At 35.4% G+C, this 22,717-nt stretch overlaps 1 protein-coding gene across 2 annotated transcripts in view; it reads left to right on the plus strand.

Annotated features, from left to right (window-relative positions):
• AKR1D1 (aldo-keto reductase family 1 member D1) overlaps positions 1-17,757 on the plus strand; it is a 42,502-nt gene extending 24,745 nt beyond the window's left edge. The window contains exons 5-9 of one of the 2 annotated variants that reach the window (XM_044244603.1): positions 1,014-1,136; positions 6,199-6,308; positions 7,039-7,204; positions 15,255-15,337; positions 17,470-17,757. In XM_044244603.1, the coding sequence (XP_044100538.1) occupies positions 1,014-1,136; positions 6,199-6,308; positions 7,039-7,204; positions 15,255-15,337; positions 17,470-17,512 (525 nt within the window). In that variant the 3' untranslated portion in view covers positions 17,513-17,757. The remainder of the gene's footprint in view (positions 1-1,013; positions 1,137-6,198; positions 6,309-7,038; positions 7,205-15,254; positions 15,338-17,469) is intronic. The other variant, XM_044244604.1, reaches the window with a different exon arrangement.
• Positions 17,758-22,717: the final 4,960 nt, after the last annotated feature.

The following is a 22,717-nucleotide window of genomic DNA, read 5'->3' on the forward strand; positions in this document are numbered from 1 at the left end:
TTGAGATAATAAGTAAACAGAAAATCTATAGAAGATATTTGAACTTTATCAACCACTTGATCTAATTGACATTTATAGAATACATTACCAAAATATAACAAACTGCTATTTTTCAAGTGCACATAGAACATTTAACAAAATTATCTATGGTCTGAGACATGAAACAAATCTCAATACATTCAATAACATTCTTTATGCAAAGTAGGCTGTCTGATAAAATTAGAATTACATGCTCTACCAACTAAGCTGGCCAGGTACCACTACTGAGAATAATTTTTAAAACTCTAAGTAAAAAGATATATCATGTTCTTTGATAGAAAGACTGAATACATTAAGATTTTAATTTCCCCCAAACTGATTGAAAGATTCAATGGAATCATAGTCAAAATACCAAAAGAAATTGAAAAGTTGATTCTAAAATTTATAGGGAAGTATAAATAGCATGAAGATAAAAGATTCAATTTACCAAGAAAATATACCAGTTTTTAAACACATATGTACCATATAAAATATCTTCAAAATATATAAAGCAAAAGTTGATAAACTGACATTGATAAATGCTTCTAATATAGTGGGAAATTTCTTACATGTCCCTTTAAATTATTGAGAAGCCAGGAAAAGCTAGACCTAATTTTGTATATTGCGTGTGTGTGTGTGTATGTGTGTGTGTATGAGAGAGACAGAGCAAGAGGAGAGAGATTTGTATCTAATAAAAGGAGACTATACATTTTCACACACACCAGACATTTTAAAAAATGGATCAGATACCATGCCATAAAGCAAATCTCAACAGATTTCAAGAAGTAAAATCATTCTTAATGGGCTAGTATACATTGTGAAAATTCAAGGGAAAGATATGCTGTACGATATTTCCAAAACTAATTCAAGTATAGAATTCCTGCCTGTTTTGAGGCTTTTTTTTTTTTTTTGAGGCTTTTTTTTTCTTAACCCATTGACCTTTACATTTGTTTTGAAGCTTTTTTTTTCTTAACCCATTGACCTTTACTCAACAGGCTTTGGAAGCTTGCAAAGATGCTGGTTTGGTGAAATCTCTTGGAGTATCCAATTTTAACCGCAGGCAGCTGGAACTCATCTTGAACAAACCAGGACTCAAATATAAGCCAGTCAGCAACCAGGTATAGTTTGCTAGGAGGTAGGAGGTGAGAGGGGGAGTGAGGGGTGGGGGAAGATTCCAATATTTACTTATCAGGAGAACCCTGGACTAGAAGTCAGAAATCTTGTGGTCACTCTACATATATCTCATCATAAGACCCTGAGAACAAGTCTTTTTATTTCTCTCAATTTATGTCTCTTAAAAAAAGAATTTGCAAGTTCAGATCCAGGCAAAAATCACCCAAAAATATTTTTGAGGAAAAGTAATGAGGAGAAACTAGATCTGCCAGATGCTAAGATATGCAGAGTACTTAAAATTATGTAAGATTAGTGTAAGAACCAACAGATAACCAAATTAATAGAAAATAAGCAATACCTTAAAAACAGGCCCAAGTATAATAAAAACTTGATGTAGAAACAGTAACACAAACTAATGTCAATGGCAAAGAGATGAAATTTTCAGTAAATAGTTTGGAGGAAATGGCTAATTGTATAGAAACAAATACAGATCTTTGCCTCATGTCATACTCCTAGTAGCTCTTCAATCAGGAGTTAAAGATGAAACAGGAAGTCACTTGTGAACACTACAAAATGATTTTGGTTTTCTAGAGCTATAGGTAGAAATGAAGCCATTGGAAAATTATAAAAGAAACTGACATATTTAATAGTATAAAAACAAACTCTAAAAATATTGGACACAAAGAATAAAAAATGGATAATTATATTTTTAAATATAATAGAAAGGGAGATCATATCCTTATGAATTAAAGCTTAATAAAAATTAATGAAAAAAATTAAAAAATACTAAAACTCCACAGAAAAGTGAGCAAAAGAACTGTGAATAGAAATTCGAGAAGACAAATTTCAAGACTAGTAAACATATAAAAAATGTTCAACTGCGCTAGTAATTACAAGTATTATTTTGTATCGTATATCAAATTAGCAAAGCTTTTATTTTTTAATGTAATGTTCCATATAAGCAAGTGATAAAGCACTGCTGGCAAGTACAAATTTGTTTGTCCTTACAGGAAAGCTATTTGGCAATAAGTGTCAAGAGCCTTAAAAAATGTTCATAGTCTTATATTCCTAAGAATTTGACCTTGTGAAAAAGAAAATCTGAAGGCCTTTAGGTGTGTTTGTCACAGCACTGTTTATAAAGACCAAAAAAGAAATGGAAAGGAAACAACACAAATATGAAAAATTAGGATAATATTTAAATTATAAAACTCATATATGTAAAATCTTAATTAAAGATGTTCTCGAATCATTTTTGAGCAAAAGAGCAATGGCCATGATATTAAGGGGAAAAACCAGGATACAAAATGTAATTCAATATTGATGTGAATATATTATTTAAAGACATGCATAGAAAAAATATTGGAAAGAATCAAAATACTAACTGTAGTTATCTCTGGCTGAGAATTACAAGTGAATTTTGTTTTCTTCTTTATGCTTTTCTGTATTTTCCAAGTCTTCTGTAGGGTGCTTATGTTACTTTTATAATCACAACAAAATACTGTTATCCACTAGTTAAATGGGGATAAAGATACTCTTCACCCTACTTCATAGAACACTAAGAAGCTACATTTAAAAAACATTTTTGGCGGGACGCCTGGGTGGCTCAGTTGGTTAAGCAGCTGCCTTCGGCTCAGGTCATGATCCCAGTGTTCTGGGATCGAGTCCCACATCGGGCTCCTTGCTCGGCAGGGAGCCTGCTTCTCCCTCTGCCTCTGTCTGCCTGTGCTCGCGCTCTCTCTCCCTCTCTCTCTGACAAATAAATAAATAAACCCTTTAAAAAAAAAATTGGGGGGTAAATATTCACGTATTGGAGTCATGGTTGACTTGTTTTCTTGATTCATTGGTTTTAGCAAGTCAAAACAGTCTTGAGTTCATAACGGAAAGAATGAATTATTACCTATCATAACAATTACCAGCTAAAAGACAGGTGTTGCTGTGTTTAGAAGTATCACTTCCTATGACACTTAAGCCAACACTATACCATGTGCTCTTAAGGAGCCGAGAGCAACAACCCTTGATTTCGTAACTGATCTCCATCTATCCCTTTGTTCCTACTCTAACCCTCACTAGCACGTCTCCCTCCTGTACCCTACAAGAATAATATTTTGTTATAAAAGGTTAAAATGATAAATGTTTCTTCTTACAAATATACTAAGAAAGATGGTGATTTTTGACCTCAGAATGAAAAATGGAATAAGAATTGCCAGTGTGTCTCTTCATGCCAAGGAAGAGGAAACTAAATTTCCCATTAGAATAAATCTGAAGTATAATTTGCAAATTTTTGTATTTTTTCATAGACTTTATGAACAAGGCCCATAGAATATGACCTTACTCTATACTCGTTCTCAGAACCTGAGTATTCCAAGCTTCCTTAGTACAATCCATGGTGTCTATCTAAACAAATGTGTCTCCAGGCTCCATCCCTGGCTTAGTCTCTCTGAAAGCCTTCCTGGTGGACAATTTGTCATGCAGCATTCTCCCAGCCTAATTCAAAGTGGACTGTGGATCTACCTCAGGCCATTGAATCTCACACACCTGACTCTACTAACAAACGAAGGGAGGGAGGTGGGGAGAACGGTAAGATCTCCAAGTTCTTCAGTTTTTCCTAACCCTATTTCATTATGCTGAAATCACAGATGTTCTGATAGGAATCAATAAATACTTTTTGAGTGACTTAATGAAATGGAAAACCCAACACCAATTTTTACAGAAAGACACAGGATGGGGTTAATGTCTTCCTTCACAGGTTTTGTCCAGCTTAACTTCACCATATGATTTTGATATCCGAAGTTCTGTACTACCAAATAGTGTGGTAAAAGCCCCAGACCTGTCAAGACACTGACACGTGTTATCAATTTTACATAGTATGCAAGAAAAAGTAAAGACTGCATCTCCATTGGCCCATCCACAAAGGGCTATACCCTGTCTGTAGCAAAGAAGGAAGCAAGTGTGCTTAGATATGCTTCTCCTTGGAAATGAACAAGTTCCAGGGCAATGACGACATCAAGGCACTGTGACAACAGAAACCATTACTACCCTCTACCTTAAACTGAACATCCCATGCCAGCATTCTGAACAAGGATTATTCACTGGCCTGAAATGACCACATCAAGCCGCAGTCCTGACAAAGCCCCTCCTATAACAGTCCCCAGCATCAGTAATACTTCCTAAGGTGCTAACTCGGTCCTCTCTGTATCATATCATTTTCATTCAACAGTCATTGAGCACCTGCCCTAGGCCAAGCACTTTCCTAGGTTCTAGGCATGCATAAGTGACAAAAGACAGATAAAGCCCTTCTTCTTGGAACACTAGCTGTCTAGTGGGGAGTACACATTAATCAAACAATCACAAAAGTTATCAATAATTAGAAACTGAGATAAACACTCTGAGAAGAAGGAATATGGTTCTCTGTGAATTCATAAGCACTTGGATCTTAGTTTATCCACTCCAACCCTCAGCATTTCCCTTACTGGTTGTTCCTTTAGTGATATGCTGTCAAATTTTTACCTGACAACTATCAATCCAAAGATTTATATATTATTTTAAGTTATGTTGTTTCTATGTTAACTCAAAAGCTTTTGTTGAGCAGAAGTTTCTAGTATGTTGCCCAACACAACTCTCTGTGTAGTCCCAAGCTTCAGTTCAGTCACAGATCCTAAATGTGCATACCTATCTGTTTTACTTCTAACTGTAATAGCCTTATTACCCATACCTTCTGCCACAAGCCGTATGCGGTCTTTTTAAAAGGGTAGGTTGTAAAACTGTTTGATGTGTATGTGAGCACACACATATGTACATACATACATATGCATACATACTTCTACATATTTAATAGGCCAAAGACAAGCAACAGCACACTGATTTGATTAGAAAGGAGTCCTTGTGAGAAAATGAAATGTTGTGTTTGGAATGAGCAGGTGGCCATTGAGTTAAGGAACTCATACTCAATTTCTAAGCAGTGGAATGATGTGATATACGTGTTTTCGAGAGACCAGTCTACCAATAATAGACAAGATTGGAATTGAAAAAGTAGGGAGCGATGTTGGAAGTCGGAGAGGGTAAAGGAAGGAAACACTAAGAAGTGTGATTCCTGCCTTATTTTAGTCTGTGTGTTACTTTGCAGAATTATTTAAGAAATGTTCCAGGGGGGAGAAATTCCACAAGTGTTTCTTAGTGTAAGGGAACAAGATTATGTCGGGGGAAAAAAAAGTTAATCAAATTAGAGAACAGAAAGGAGACCCACCACGAAGAGACCCAGTTTACTTTTTGCCATTTCATAAGCAGCATCTCCTTGCGCCTTCTAGAAATAAAACTTGTCAAATACTCACTATTCCAGACAATGAAGATAATAAATATATGCTTCAATTATTTCAATTCAGCCTTGGTTGATTTTAATTTAAAAAGAAAAAAAAAAAAGAATAGGTCAAAAATTATCATGGTGGTTAAGAAGAAACTTTGAGAAGAACTTTCTGACACAGTATTTTTAGTGCAGGAATCTTGCCAGTAAGATACTAAAGATGAACATAGGCCTGCACAGGGTGGTGTAAAGAACTCTTGGCCAAAACGACAAAATTCATCTTTAGATTTCATTTTATACATACTTTACCCCTTGTGAAAATATTCTTAGATGCTTGAGAGCTACAGGGAGAGGGCTTCTGCAACATGTCACTTCTACTTACCAAGACTGTAATCTGAACCTTGAGACTGGGTTTTTTTTTTTTTTTTTTTTTTTGGTTACAAAAAATTGTATTTGCTGGAATGGTGACTATAAATAATTAAGTCTGTTCCCTCAAAGTTTTAAACTATGATAACTTTACAAAATTGAATTTGTTCCCCACTCACTTACTTTAGAATTATTCCACAGATGGTGACCTCACTAACCTCATTTTAATTAATCTCACCAACAAACAACGTAAACTTCCTTGTTAGGAAAAGTATTTAGCATTTGCCTCATTATCCATAATACTCATAAGTGGGTTTTATTGAAAAACTTTTTAAAAACTGTGTAAAACTGCATTCACTACAAGATTTTAATTTTGTGTTCTGCTTTCCAATGCAACCGTGCAGGTTGAGTGCCATCCATATTTCACCCAGCCAAAACTCTTGAAATTTTGCCAACAACATGATATTGTCATTATTGCATACAGCCCTCTGGGTACCTCTAGGAATCCAAGCTGGTAAGCAATACTGAATGTCTCTTCAGCAGTGTTTCCTTCGGTGTAGAGTATGAGACTAATGTGAATTATTTGATTGGCATAACTATATGGCTCTGTGATTTTAAGAAAGTAAGTTAATCTCTTCAAGCCATTCTCTTTATATACAAGTTGGAGCTAATAAACCTTCCTCACAAATGTGGTATAAGAATTGATTATACTGTATGTATAAAATTACGTAACAGTGCCCAAAATATAGGAAATGTTTAGTAAATGTTAGTTTAGGTATTATTATTTGACAAAGAGTCTCCATGACCATACCCTCAAAATTTAGGATTTTTTGATCTCCGGATTCAAAGGTAGCACTTCTGATGTGATGTGTTCCACAGACGTAAGTAGACATTTTTTACATGAAGATGACTCTAAGAGTTGTATGTAACTCTGTTTCTTCCACTTTGGTTTTCCTGCCTTCCCCCGTGCCTTCTTCCAAGTCAGTTCTCTCTCTGAGACCCATCAAAGAAATACTATTTACCCTCTGAAAGAGACAGCTCATCAATTTGCCTCTCTTGATATTCTCATGCTAAAAGCAACTCTTCACTGAGTGCTTTGCTCCGGGAGAAATTGGTGACTGAGACCTGACCTGTCCTGGTAGGGGATCAGGTGGATGGGGAGACAAAGGAGGAGGGTGATTGAGGATGATGTTCTCATTACTTGAGCTAAATATGATGCAGGTTTTGATTTTTTTTTTTTCAAGGGTGAATGTATCCTCCCCACCTTTGCTAAAGGATGAACTTCTAAACGCACTGGGAAAAAAGTACAATAAGACAGCAGCTCAAGTTGTTTTACGTTTCAACATCCAGAGAGGCGTGGTTGTTATTCCTAAAAGCTTTAACCCTGAAAGGATCAAAGAAAACTTTCAAGTAAGAGAACTGCTTCTGGAAATGTAGAAAGTGGAATTGTTTGTTTGTTTGTTTGTTTGTTTTTGAGAACTTTCTGTTCAGATTAATAAGAAACTTGTAATGCCTTCATATTATGTTTTATACCTGCTCCCCAACCCACACTCTGTAGATGTGAATTAACTTTAGCTGAATCTGAGACAGTTCCCAGCACTTTGGGGATTGCTTTACTGCTTGTATATTACCTAGCACCCTTATGTCGTCTGTTTCCTTACCTATTGACTCTTGGCACTACCTACTCACTTCTCCACCAGCACAGCAGGAATGGAAGGTATAAAATTTGAAATTCATAATAGTAAACCTTCCACCTTCTTAATGTCCCTGGTAAAAGTTAGGGACAAATTTGGAAATTATTGAAAAGGATCGTTTGACTTCAAGAATGTTCATTGCTTTTATTTCCTCTATAAATAATCTGTATCAGCATCATAACTTACAGGTGAGAAGAAGCCACTAGACAAGGGAGTGATTAGTTTACTCTGCTAGTACTCAAGGTTAAACTGCTAGGTAAATACAGCCATAGAAAAGTACCATGCAAAATTAATTAATTACTCATAAGTTAATAATCTCAAAAAATAAGTTGTTATTGTCTCAATTTATAAGTTTAATAATCTCGGTATTTAATAAGTTTTATTAAATAAAATAAATAAATAAGTAGTTTAATAAGTTTAATAATAATAATCTCAATAAGTAAATTGATAAAGATAAGACAAGATTTATCCCCTCAGGAAAATAATCAGAATATTGAATGTATATAAAAACAGACACTTTCATATACTCCTGTTAAAGATATTAATTGGTATATGATTTGAAGTAGCAGGATGTCACTTCTCCAGATCTATCAAAATTCAAGCTCACATATCCATTTGACCCAACAATCTTGATACTATATTTACACATTCATGCACACATATATGGATATTTACTACAGAATGATTTATTACTTTTTTAAAAAACTGGAAACAATCATTAGTAGAATGTAAAACAAATTATATTTGTACAATGAAATATTATACTATAGCCTTTTTAAAATAATAGAGTGAAAATTGAAGTACTGCCATGGGAAGATATTCATGATACTAGACAATTTATCTTCAGAGTTTTTGCTACTGCATGATAGAATGCAACTCAAACTTAAAAAAGGAAGATATGATTTATTGGGCCACATAACTGGAAAGTCCATGGATAAATCAGGCATGACTGGACAGGAGTATTCAAATGATTTATTGAAGGACTGAGTTCCCTTCCTCCCTCTACACTACCTCCACCCAACCTTCTCTGTCTCCACATGGTGACACAACATGTCAACATGACAGCTCTAGGCTAATCTATAACTAATAATCAGTGAAGATGATCACAGGTAAATGTTCTATAACGATCTCTATCAATCCTTGATTGTCCCTTTGTGGGGCATGCACCACTCCCAGATTAATCACCGTATCCAGTGAGTAAGATACTTTGATTGGCCCCCTGGGCTACATCCCTAATCCTGTACTAGAAATGGATTCATGTGACAAACAGCTCTACTAGGTGATGGAAGAGAAGTTCATAAAAGGAAAAAGGGGATTCTGTTATTAGCAAAAAGAGGAAAGAATGATACATAGTTATATCACTACTGATAGCATTTTAACATGTAAGAAAATAGCTCTTACCAAAAGGGGTTGACACTGTTTTCAACCCTCTTAAAAGAATAAGATATCTAGATGGCTAATGTGTTAGTTCAACAAAAGTTAAAACAAGTTTTGATGCACCTGAAACAAATATTTTCATGGATTCCAAAGTTTATTATTCAGAAAATGAGAGTGGTTACTAGTGGTCCGTGTAATGGAAGATTAAAGCCTTTGGACTTTATGTTATTTAGTGAATCACAATTTTGTAGTAGAAGTACTATCATTCTCTTTGAAAATTTTATTGGAACCATTTCTGTTATAGCCAATATATTTCCATAACCCTAATGATAAGGAAATGGAGTTCAGAGTTTCACATACCACAAGAAAATATGAAAGTGATACAGATCTACAAGAAAATGGCAGTGGAAATCACAGCCAATTTTCACTCTATGGGGTTTATATTTGCCCTGTAACCAGAAATTTTGCTGGGTAATACAACCAAGAATTGACAAAATAGAAAATTATTATCTTTTAGTTCTAAAAGAACTGAGGTAAAGTAATATTTTAAAAGAATGGGAAATAACCACAGAACATAAAGGGAAAAGGGAAAATTAAATATGTTTACAATAAAAGAAGAAAAAGTTACAGAAATAAAAATTATGTAATAAAAAGTTAAATCATAAATTAAAAACAAAAACTATATCAAATTAAAGGTAAGAATGAAGAAAATTAAAAAGCAGGATATTTTTAACATTAAAACAACAAGAAATCAAATTTTACCACCCACCTTCTGCCTTGTTTCCGTCACCCACTGACCCCCATTCCTTGAAATTTTTATCTCTTGATTCACTATCCCTCTCTCTGAAACTACTCCCATCACATTCTTAGGGAATTCAACATACATATGGATAGTCCTTCCAATAACATGGCCTGATAGTTCTTTAACCTCCTTGCCCACAATGATCTCGTCCTGTATGTTCCAGCTACTAGTTCCCATTGTTATTCCTTGGGAACTGCAGTTACTAATACCTAATAACTCCTTCGTACCCCTCAAAAATACCCCTCTCTCTCCTGCATTCTCTCTCCACTGCATAACTCCAGCATACAAATATGCTGCAATCTCCAGTCTTGGAAGCTATATTCCAGTCTAGATTCATGTTCCTCTACAGCTATTATCCAGTTCTTTCTTTCTGTTTACAGCAAACCCTTAAAGGAGAATTCTGTTCTTACTACCTACAAGTCTCTTTCCCCCATTCTCCCTTAAACCCATTGAAACCAAGCTTTCTTGTCAAGTTCACCAGTGACTTCCACCTTGCTAGATCCTATAATCACGTCTCTGTCCTTGTCTTAGTAGATCTTTCAACAGCATTTAATACAGTTAACACTTTCTCTTTCTTGAGTCTCTACTATAAGAGAAGTAGTTTGGGGGGGGCGGGGAGCAGAATATCAGGAACTAAGTTTGTGAGGTCCTGAATAAGTGAGTAACTTTGGATAATTTTGGTCATAAAAAAACGATAATAAATCCACATAAAATAAAGAAAAACATTGCACAGAAAGAATGAAGGGAGAATTTGGAAGTTTACCTTAAAATGAAAACTGAAGGGGTGCCTGGGTGGCTCTGTCAGTTGAGCATCCAACTCTTGATCTCAGCTCATGAGTTCTTGATCTCAGGGTCATGAGTTCAAGCCCTGTGTTGGGCTCTATGTTGGGTGTGGAGCCTACTTAAAAGAAATTAAAGCAGAAAATTATGAAATAATTTTAATTATTTCATATTCAACAAAATTTAAGTTACAATTGTATATGTGTACTAAATCTTAGAAGAAATTTTAAAATATGCTTGACAAAATTATGTGATAACAGAATGTGGCATTCTCTACTTCACAAAGGTTTTTGTAAGTGATCATAAAAAGAATAATTATGGTAAAGTTTCACAGGGCTTCATCTGAAGATTATACATAGTTTGATTTTTTTTTCCAAATAACACTCTTTTGATGTATCAACTAGACTTTAACTACATCAGATTTCTACTTGAAAAACATTTTGCCTGTAATTAAGGCAAACTAAGATCACTTTCATTGATTTCATGAAATCCTGCATCTTTGCCAAGATTTGCAACTTCACTTTATATTATATATTCACCGAAGACAGAAAATGACTCACCAACACTCAAAAAGTGGACCTAATGTTAAGCAAAAATAAAGTTTGAGTAAGGATTTATTTTATAAGTCATTGGTCATCCATGACTTTTTATGTAATGCAGACTTTTGATTCATGACACAATCTCATAAACTCAACACTTGGATAATAATCAAAGGAAAGCATTCCCTGAAAATAACACTTGGAAGCAATCCATGGGGGTATGATTAGGTAAATCAGGTTACATCTATACTATGAATGCAGTGATTAAATTAAAGTCAGCCTGTCTATTCTGATAGAAAAGATCACTGAGACATATTATGTGAATGAAAGTAAGTTGCAGAATAATAAAGATATGATACAATTATTATATTTTGCTCTTAGTGTATTGGAGGTTTGGAAGGAATGTTTGGGAAGAAGAAAAATACTGGAGTGGTGGGTAACAAGAGGACCTTTCATTTCTTACTCCATGCATGTCCATATACTTCTGTAGTGTTTTCTTTCTCACAAAAAAGCATATATTTATGTATCACTCATATTACTAAAATTGATAAATATAAATTATTGAAATAAAATTTAAGAGATAGCAAATTAAAACAATGAAATAAGAGAAGATCATTATAAATAAACCAAATGTTAAAAATGTAAATAAGCTAAAATAAAATATTAAAATGTTAATAAAGGACAATTATAAAACCAGAGTATAAAATGTACAAGCTAAGAAAAAATAAAACAATGAAAATGCAATAGAATTAAAAGGTAGAAGATCTATTAAAAATAATGAAAGAAAAGATTAAGAGGATAAAACAAAGAAAATTAAAAGTTAAAAATATGCATAAGCAAACTTAGAGACTAGGGAATGTTTTTAAAAACAAGTGCACAAAGGCCATAGTCCAAAGTCAAAAGTTTAGCATCTCATCCAGCAACAATAAACAATTCCCCACTCTGGGATTTGTAGATGTCCTGAACATAGGTTGTTATAGGTTATTTGGAATGTCCTGCAAGATGGCCCCAGCAGGAGTATCTCAAAGACAAAGAGCAGAACAGAACCCTGACTCTGCATAGGGATATGGCTCCCCAGCACCAGCCTAACTTCTCTCACATTTGCAGATATTCATAATTTTTTTTATTTTTTTACTTATTATTTATTTTTAAATGTATTTATTTAAATTCAATTAACCAACATATAGTACATAATTTACATTCATAAATTTTTAACATGAAAATCTTTTATGTGTATGTCACTAACTACAGAGCTTCAACATAAATGAAGAATTGAAACAAAATACCTGACAACTGAAAGAAAAAAACTAACAATTATTTTTTGTATCAATTTTTTATTTACATCCTAATTGGTTAACATACAGTATAATATTGGTTTCAGGGATGCCTGGGTGACTCAGTGGGTTAAGCAGCTGCCTTCGGCTCAGGTCATGATCCCAGCGTCCTGGGATCAAGTCCCACATCGGGCTCCTTGCTCAACAGGGAGCCTGCTTCTCCCTCTGCCTCTGCCTGCCTGTGCTCGCTTTCTTGCTCTCCCTCTCTCTGACAAATAAATAAATAAAATCTTTAAAAAATATATATTGGTTTCAGGAGTAGAATTTAGGGACTCATCGCTCATATAACACCCAGTGTTTACTACAAAATGTGCCCTCCTTAATGCCCATCACCCATTTAGCCCATCCCCACCCCCCTCCCATCCAGCAACTTTGTTCTCTATGGTTAAGAGTCTCTTGTGGTTTAGTTCCCTCTCTCTTTTTCTTTTTCTTTTCCATCCCCTATACTCATCTATTTTGTTTCTTAAATTCCACATATGAGTAAAATCATTTGGTATATGTCTTTCTCTAACTTATTTTGCTTTGCACAATATTCTCTAGCTCCATACATGTTATTGCAAATGGAGATTTCACCGTTAATTATGGCTGAGTAATATTCCATTGTATATATGTATCACATCTTCTTTTTCCATTCGTCAGTTGGTGGACATATGTGCTCCTTCCATAATTTGGCTATTGTTGATAATCCTGCTGTAAACATCTGTGTGCATAAATCCCTTCAAATCACTATTTTTGTTTCCTTTAAGTAAATATCTAAGAGTGCAATTGCTGGATCATAGAGTAATTCTATTTTTAACTTTTTGAGGAAACTCCATTCTGTTTTCCATGGCTGTGTGGAGTGGCTGTACTATCAGCTTGCACTCCCACAAACAGTGTAAGAAGGTTTCCCTTTTTGCATATTCTTGCCAACACCCGTTGTTTCCTGTGTTGTTAATCTGACAGATATGAAGTGATATCTCATCATGGTTTTTATTTGTATTTCCCTGATGATAGAATGATGTTGAGCATCTTTTCATGTGTCTGTTGGCCATCTGTATGTCTTCTTTGGAAAAATGTCATTCATTTCTTCTCCCCATTTTTTAACTGGATTATTTGTTTTTTAGTTGTCAAGGCCTTTGTATATTTTGGATACTAACCCTCTATCATATATGTCACTTGCAAATATCTTCCTCCATTTCATAGTCTGCCTTTTAGTTTTGATTGTTTCCTTCAATGTGCAGAAGGCTTTTATCCTGATAAAGTCTAATTGTTCATTTTTGCTTTTGTTTCCCTTGCCTCTGGCAACATGTTTCATTAAGAAGTTGCTATGGCCAATGTCAGAAAGGTTACTGCCTGTGTTCTAAGATTTTGATGGTTTCCTGTCTCACACTTAGGTCTTTCATCCATTTTGAATTTATTTTGTGTTTGGTGTAAGAAACTAGTCCAACAAAACACCATTTGTTAAAGAGATGCTCTTTTTCCATTGGATATTCCTTCCTGTTTTGTTGAAGATTAGTTGAGCATATAGTTGTGGGTTCATTTCTGTGTTTTCTATTCTGTTTCATTGATTTATGCATCTATTTTTATGCCAGTACCATACTATCTTGATTACTACAGCCTTGTAATATAATTTGAAGTCCCGAATTATGATGTTCCTAGCTTTGTTTTTCTTTTTCAAGACTGCTTTGGCTATTTGGGGTCTTTTTTTTTTTTTAAATATGGGGTCTTTTGTGGTTCCATACAAATTTAAGTATTTTTTATTCTAGCTCTGTGAAAAATTGTATATTAATAGGGATTGCATTGAATGTATCGATTGCTTTGGGTGGATTTAACATTTAATAATATTACTTTTTCCAATTCACGAATGTGGAATGTTCTTCCATTTCTTTGTGTCATCTTCAACTTCTTTCCTAAGCGTTCTCTAGTTTTCAGAATACAGTTCTTTTCCTTGTTTGGTTAGGCTTATTCCTAGGTATGGTTTTTGATGCAATTGTAAATGGGATTGATTCCTTGATTTCTCTTTCTGCTGCTCCATTATTGGTGTATAATACTGCAATAGATTTCTGGGGTGCCTGGATGGCTCAATCGGTTAAATGGCCAACTCTTGGTTTTGGCTCAGGTCGTGATCTCAGGGCTCTGAGGTTGAGCCCTGCATTGAGCTCCTCACCTAACACAGTCTGCTTATCCCTCTCCCTCTGCTCTTCCCCCACTAACACACTTTCTCTTTTAAATAAAATCTTAAAATAAAATAAAGTAAAAAGAAAAAAGAAACCTAACAGATTTCTGAACATTGATTTTGTAGCCTGCAACTGTTGAATTAGTGTACCAGTTCTAGCAATATTTTGGTGGAGTCTTTTGGGTTTTCTACACAGAGTATCATGTTGTCTGTGAATAGTGAAAGTTTGATATCTTCCTTGACAGTTTGGGTGTCTTTTTATTCCTTTTTGTTATCTGATTGCTGAGGCTAGGACTTCCACTATTATGTTAAATAACAGTGATGAGAGTGGACATCCCTGTCTTTGTTCCTAACTATAGAGGAAAAGCTCTCAGTTTTTCCCCATTGAGGATGATATTAACTGTAGGGTTTTTGTATATAGCCTTTATGATATTGAGGTGTATGTTCCCTCTATCCCTACTTTTTTGAGGGGTGTTTTTAGGAATGGATGCTGTACTTTGTCAAATGCTTTTTCTGCTTCTATCAAAAGGATCACATGGTTCTTATCCTTTCTTTTATTAATATGGTATATCATGCTGATTGATTTGTGAATATGTGAACTACCCTTGCGGTCCAGGAATAAATCCCACTTGGTCATGGTGAATAATTCTTTTAAACATGTTCATAAAAAAAAAAAAAGGGATGCTTATATTTTGGAAGGGCTCCTGCTGCTGGCCCCATTCCCTGATCCTAGACCCACTCTCTACCTTCAATAATGTCTTTTACTTCTGTTATTTCAGATCTTTGACTTTTCTCTCACTGAAGAAGAAATGAAGGACATTGAGGCCCTGAATAAAAATGTCCGCTTCGTGGAGATGCTCATGTGAGTATGGAGGGACCATTCATCAAGTACTGCCCAGTGGTATTAGATTATCCTAGGTCCATAGAAATCACAAGGATAAAGGCCAGTGGGCAGCATGTTCTGAATATTAAACAGGTCCAGGTAAATTACATTTATTCTAGGAAGTTTCTACAAGGTACAAGTTTTATTTAAAAGATTTCTGACATTTATGACATCCCATGACTTAGGTTAGGGAATGACAGGCTAAATCACTTGATGAGAATTAAGTCATAGTGTATATATACTAATACAAATATAGAACCTATCTAATTTTTCCTAAAAATCAAAGTGATGCACAATTTAGGGCAAAATTATCAACAAAAAAGAAAGACACATGGGAGCATAGTAGAAAGAGTACCACATTAGAAGCTAAGAACCTAAGATTTTAGGCAAATCCTTGCCTGTAAGATGTGCAGCTTCTAACCCCACCTATTGGCTGACTTCCCACAAGCAAAACTCCTTACACTCCCTCAAAATGTTGCTAAATTCAGCTAATCAACTGAAGTAGCCCTTTATTCTCTAAATAGTACAGGGCCTTTAAAATAACAAAAGACCACAGTTCATACAGATGTGATTATCGTATACATATGTATGTATACATTTTTTTTTCTTTTTTCATTACTATTTCCAGTTCTTGAAATCACCTGGATAGTAATCTGCTTGTAATCACTCTACGTGAGCATTTGGGAAATGCTCATCAGGGTGGTTCATACAGTTTGAACACTTATCTTACTGGTCCCCTATTTCTCATGAGTCAGAAAGGACAGTGACTATGCTAATATCAAATTTCTGAACCAATTTCTGAATTAATACAACAGCCTCCTAATGTGAATTTGCCAAGGAAAAACATTATTTGGCATCAAAATGTACCACCTAGCCTTGGGAACAAAAAGGTAAACACAAACACAGACCTCACCAAATACTTATTAGTTAATTAATAGCTCTTGAAGATCAACTATTTCTATTGAATAAATATCATTAAATTAAGAGATAATAAGAGACAGCCAATCCACTAACATACTACTGTTGTTGTGTTTTTTTAAGATTTTATTTATTTATTTGACAGAGAGAGAGAGATCACAAGTAAGAGAGGCAGGCGGAGAGGTCGGGTGGCGGGGGAAGCAAGCTCCCTCAGCAGAGAACCCCATGTGGTGCTCGATCCTGGGAACCTGGGATCATGACCTGAGCTGAAGGCAGAGGCTTAACCCACTGAGCCACCCAGGCACCCCGTTGTTGTTGTTGTTGTTTTACAGTTAATTGGTGACATTATTTAGTTTGACATTTGACATATTTAATACCTAATTCCCACAACACTGGGAAAATAACTCATGAAATAACTAGAAAGATCAGCAAGGAGAAACAAACAGTAGGCCACACTGATCAAAAAACTGAACCATTTAAGGATGCTAGGCCATGATTCTTCTCTGTGTTTCATCCAGTTGATTGTTGACATTGAAGAGCTTTTATTTATTTTATATTTTAACTTAAAGCTCATAGTACTTGCAGAGAACTGAATCTTAGACATGGTCCATGGCAGGCACAACACACGCCAGTCCTTTTTTATTGACTGTCCCATCACTGTTGTTTAAGGGATAGGTTCATTATCATCATCACTACTGTGGAACCTTACTTCACTGATCACCTTTCTAGGTCTCAAATTTTCAGTTATCAGGAGTCCAGTGAGAAGGGCAGGTAATAACTCTGGGAAGAGAGTGGTACTAATGGGTCATAGAAATTTAAAGAGAAATGTTTATGTGGATATTTAATATGGAAGGCAGACTGTGTCCAAACAGCAGAGGAGAAGAAGGAGTTGAAAAGATGCATGAAAAACTACAGGCAGGCATTACTCATCTCCTGTGCTCTTTTTCTGAGCAAAGTGTTGAGAGGGAGGCAGCCAACCTTCCAACACACACACACACACACACACACACGCACATGCACTTAACCAGGGCTTCAGTAAAAGATGCTGGCTTGAGGGAAAACAGAGGAACAGAGAGGAAATGAATAAGGGAGAGAGGGAGGGGTCAGTGAAATTGTCAAAGGAGGGCTAGTAACACATACAACTGTGCAATGCTTGCAGTGAACTTTTTCCCTTTGGGGCATTGTTTTGACAGGTGGTGTGATCATCCTGAATACCCATTTCATGATGAATACTGACTTCAGAATGCTCCTGAACTGATTTTTCCCTCCCATGAATGTCAGAGCCTTGGGCCGGGTAGTTCCCCCAGATGAAGAAATTTTAAAAGTTTTACTATCTTTAGATAAAGTGGTGATGTTAACATGCTTGAGTTTTGTGCAGAGTAAATGACTTGGCTTAGGTATATGAAGAAAAAAATATGTTTAAGTCTGTTGAAATAATTATTTGGAAATTATAAGCTAATATTTTATTAGATCAAGGTCTTCTGGTTTCCAGACCAAAAAAAAACCAAAAAAACCCAAAAAACAAAAAACAAAAAACAAAAAAACTAGGCTTTAGAAAAGATAGCAGAGGCAATATAAAAGACAAATAACTCATGAATGTGAGTCCAGCTATTGGGAGTCTGAGGTCCTTACTTTAGCAGTTAACAGTGCAACAAAGAGGGTGGTAAGCTAGTGCGTGCAAGTGCTGTCCGTGACTTTGATGATTTGGACCATTGACTGTAACACACACACAGCCGAGATAAGATCCTCACAAGCATTATTAACAAGGAAGTGATTTGCTACACCTTGTGTAAAGAGAAAGAGCTAAGCATAGAAAAGTCTTAAAATAGAGCTAATTAAACACCACAGTGGTCAGCAAAGACATAATGATTTGGTTGTTGTTTGGTTCCATCCAGGATGTGTTCATTTAGCTTTTGAGAGATGGCTAATTGCTGGTTCTCTGTTGCATGCTTTCAAGGGTCTGAGAATGAACATAACTGGTGAGCTCTTTTTCCACTGTAAATCACTCTTGCCCTACTCATCATATATCCACCATTATGTGAAGTAGCTTGAGACAATCAACCGACACAAATAAAACCCTGAATCATTTAAAAAAAAAATTCGAAGATGACTATTTTTTAAAATAGCCTCCATGCTGGGAAACCAGAACTCACGATCCTGAGATCAAGACCTGAACTGAAATCAAGAGTCAGATGTTTAACTGACTGAGCCACCCAGGTGCCCCCAAAGATGACTATTTTAAAAGAAGGCATTTAAAAAGGAAGCCAGTCCCTGGCTGGCTCACTCGGTGGAACATATGACTCTTAATCTTGGGATTGTGAGTTCAGCCCTGTGTTGGGTACAGAGATTACTTAAAAATAAAATCTTTTTTAAAAAATAAAGTTAAAATTAAAAAGAGACTTCATGAAATTATTATACTTAGGACTTTGAAAGTGTCATTGGGATAACTGTGAATTTCAAGAAAGTAGCAAGTTTGAAAGAATTTTACTGTATGTAAATTTTTAATTTTTGAAAAAGAAGGTTATTAGAATTCTGCAATAGAGATATACCAATTGTCAATTCAACTAGAACAATGTGTTTTTTTTCATTCATATTAAGTCGCTCTCATAGGGCAAGAGAGCGTCAAAAATTTTGTCTTTCCAAGACCAATTGCTTACAGATAACCTTCAGTGACCTGAAAGCATACACTTCTGAGAAATCAGCACTTTAATTCGATCTCTACTCACTGTATCCACTGATTCTAATGTAATGCTGTTCTCTGGAAAATATTTTGTTTACCAGAAATAATAAAGCGTGATGATTTATTGAACCACATGAATGTCCATTTTGTTGCTAAAGGCAGGGAAAGAGAAGAGTCATCTGAATTCAATTCAACTAAAGGACTTTTGATTAAGTTCTTACTGTACATTTAGCATTGGGAAAAGGGAAGAAAAAGGGGTATCATAGTATAAGAACAGAAACTTAAGCCGTATTCCCTGTTATCAAACTTCTTCAAAACAGTTCAGGAGGCTGGTGTGGAGGAGTGACCATACCTTTCAAACCATTTTTAAAAGACAGGCACTTGGAAAGAGTCCTACTACTTCTCAAAGGAAAAAATAGTTGTAAAGATTAGAGGAGGGGAACCCTATCTTAGTTATACAGAGATGAGGCGGGAAGAGTTGAAGACAGAAAACAGGAAGTCCAGGAAAGACTAACGGTCTGATATGAGCTTCTGCACGTCACCTCTCCCTCTGCTCTCACCCTTCACAAGCTTCCCATCTATTTGGGGATGAATTATGTCCTCCCCATCAAATTCAAACCTTAAAGTCCTAGCCCTTAGCACCTCAGAATGTAACCTTATTTGGAAATAGGGTCACTGCAGGTCATAGCATATGTAATTCATTAAGACGAGCTCATAATGGAGTAGGGTGGCTTCCAATCCAGTAAGACGGGTGCCTTATAAAAAGAAAAAATTTGGACACAAACAACATAGAGGGAGAACACCATGTACAGATCAAGACAAAGATACAATGATGCTTTAAATTATTTGTTCCTTACATAAAACAACAAATATAAAGTAAATCACCGGTAATAATGCAATAATAGTAGAAGAATGTAATACCCTACTTACATCAATGGATAGATCATCTAAGCAGACAATCAACAAGGAAATAATGGCTTTGAATGACACACTGGACCAAAGAGGCTTAGCAGATATATTTGGAACACTCTCTCCTAAAGCAGCAAAACACACATTCTTTTCAAGTGCACATGGGATATTCTCCAGAATAGGTCATGTACTAGGTCACAACAACACAACAGGTCTTAACAAGTACAAAAAGATTAAGATCATACCATGCATCTTTTCTGACCACAGCACTATGAAACTTGAAATCAACCACAAGAAAAAATTTGGAAAGACCACAAATACATGGAGGTTAAAGAACATCCTGCTAAAGAATGAATGAGTCAATTAGGAAATTAAAGAAGAAGTTTTTTAAAAAAAAATACATGGTAACAAACGAAAACAGGAACATGATAGTCCAAAACTTTTGGGAAGCAGCAAAAGCAGTCCTAAGAGGGAAGTATATGGCAGTACAGGCCTACTTCAAGAAGGAAGAAAAACCTCATATAAACAACCAAACTTCACACCTAAAGGAGCTAGAAAAAGAACAGCAAACTAAGCCTAAAGCCTGCAGAAGGGAAATAATAAAGATTCATGCAGGAAAAAAAATATAAAAACAAACAAAAACCATAGAAGAGATCAATGAAACCAAGAGCTGATTCTTTGAAAAAAAAAAATTAGTAAAATTTATAAACTCCTAGCTAGACTAATCAATAAGAAAAGAAATAGTACCCAAATAAACAAAATCACAAATGAGAGAGGAGAAATAACAACCAACACCACAGAGGTACAAATAATTTTAAGAAAGTATCAAGAAAATTGGGGTATCTGGGTGACTCGGTCGGTTAAGTGTCTGCCTTGATCAGGTCAGGTCATGATCCCAGGGCCCTGGGATCAAGGTCCATCCACATCAAGCTCTTGGCTCACTGGGGAACATGCTTCTCCCTTTCCCTCACTCTCTGTCTGCCTCTCTGTCTGCTTGCATGCTCTCTCTCTCTCTCTCTAATAAATAAAATTTAAAAAAAAAAAAAAAGAAAGAAAATGTTATGGAAATTTCCTGCCAACAAATTAGATAACCTGGAAGAAATGGATAAATTCCTAGAAACATATAAACTTCCAAAACTGAAACAGGAAGAAATAGAAAACTTGAACAGACTGATAGCCAGCAAAGAAATTGAATCAGTAATCAAAAATCTCCCCAAAAACCAAAGTTCAGAACCAGATGGCTTCACAGGGGAATTAGACCAAACATTTAAAGAAGAGTTGATACCTATCCTTCTCAAACCATTTCAAAAAATAGAAATGGAAGGGAAACTTCCAAATTCATTCTATGAGGCCAGCCTTATTCCCATTCCAAAACCAGACAAGGACTCCACTAAAAAAGAGAACTATAGGGGCATCTGTGTAGCTCAGTTGGTTAAGCAACCGCCTTCGGCTCAGGTCAAGCAGGGTCCTGGGATCAAGTCCCTGCTCAGTGGGGAGGCTGCTTCTCCCTCTCCCTCTGCCTACTGCTCTGCCTACTTGTGTGCTCTCTCTCTCTCTCTTTGTCAAATAAATAAGTAAAATCTTTAAAAAAAAAAAAAAAGGAGAGAGAGAGAGAACTACAGGCAATATCACTGATGAACATGGCTGCAAAAATTCTCAAGAAAATACTAGCAAATCAAATCCAGCAGTACATTAAAATAATCATCCACCACAATTGAGTGGAATTTATTCTTGTGCTGCAAATACAGTTGAATATTCACAAATCAATCAACACGATATACCACATTAATAAAAGGAAGCATATGAACCATATGATCCTCTTAATTGCAGAAAAAGCATTTGATGAAACATACAACATCCATACTGGATAAACATCATCAACAAGTAGGGAGTGAGGGAACGTACCTCAATATCATAAAGGCCTTATTTATTGCAGCATTATCAACAATAGCCAGCCTCCTCCCCCAAAAAAACCAATAGCCAAATTATGGAGAGCCCAAATGTCCATGCACTGATGAATGGCAAAATAAGATGTAGCATATATATACAATATAATATATATATATATATATATATACACATATACACACACAATATACACATATATACAATATACATATATATACAATATACATATACAGATAGTATATATGTATATATATACAGTATACAATATACATATATACACAATATACATTTGTATACAATGGAATATTTCTCAGCCATAAAAAAGGAATGAAATCTTGCCATTTGCAACATAGATTGAGCTAGAAAGTATTCAAAGTGAAATAAGTCAGTCGGAGAAAGCAAATACTATATGATTACACTCACATGTGGAATTTAATAAACAAAACAAATGAACATGGCAGGGTGGTAGGAAGAGAGGCAAACCAGGAACACTCTTAACTATAGAGAACAGAGTTAATGGAGGGAAGGTGCTGGGGGGATGGGTTAAATGGGTGATCAGTATTAAGGAAGGCACTTGTGATGAGCACTGGGTGTTTATGTAAGTGAGAATCACTGAATCCTATACCCGAAACCAATGTTACACTGTATGTTAACTAGCTGGAATTTAAATAAAAACTTGAAATTTATAAAAAAAAAAAAGAAGAAGAAGAAGAAGACATACAGATAGTCTAGGGACAGATGAAAAGATACTCAGCATCACTTACCGTCAGGAAAATACAAATCAAAAATACAATGAGATATCACCTCACAACTATCAGAACGGCTAAACTCAAAAACTTAACAATGGGTGTTGGGAAGGATGTAGGAAAAAAGGAACACCTATGCACTGTTAGTAGGAATGCAAATTGGTACAGCCCCTGTGGAAAACAGCATGCAGTTCCCTC

The sequence above is a fragment of the Neovison vison genome, chromosome 4 (assembly GCF_020171115.1).
Source record: "Neovison vison isolate M4711 chromosome 4, ASM_NN_V1, whole genome shotgun sequence".
NCBI classification, from domain to species: Eukaryota; Metazoa; Chordata; class Mammalia; order Carnivora; family Mustelidae; genus Neogale; species Neogale vison.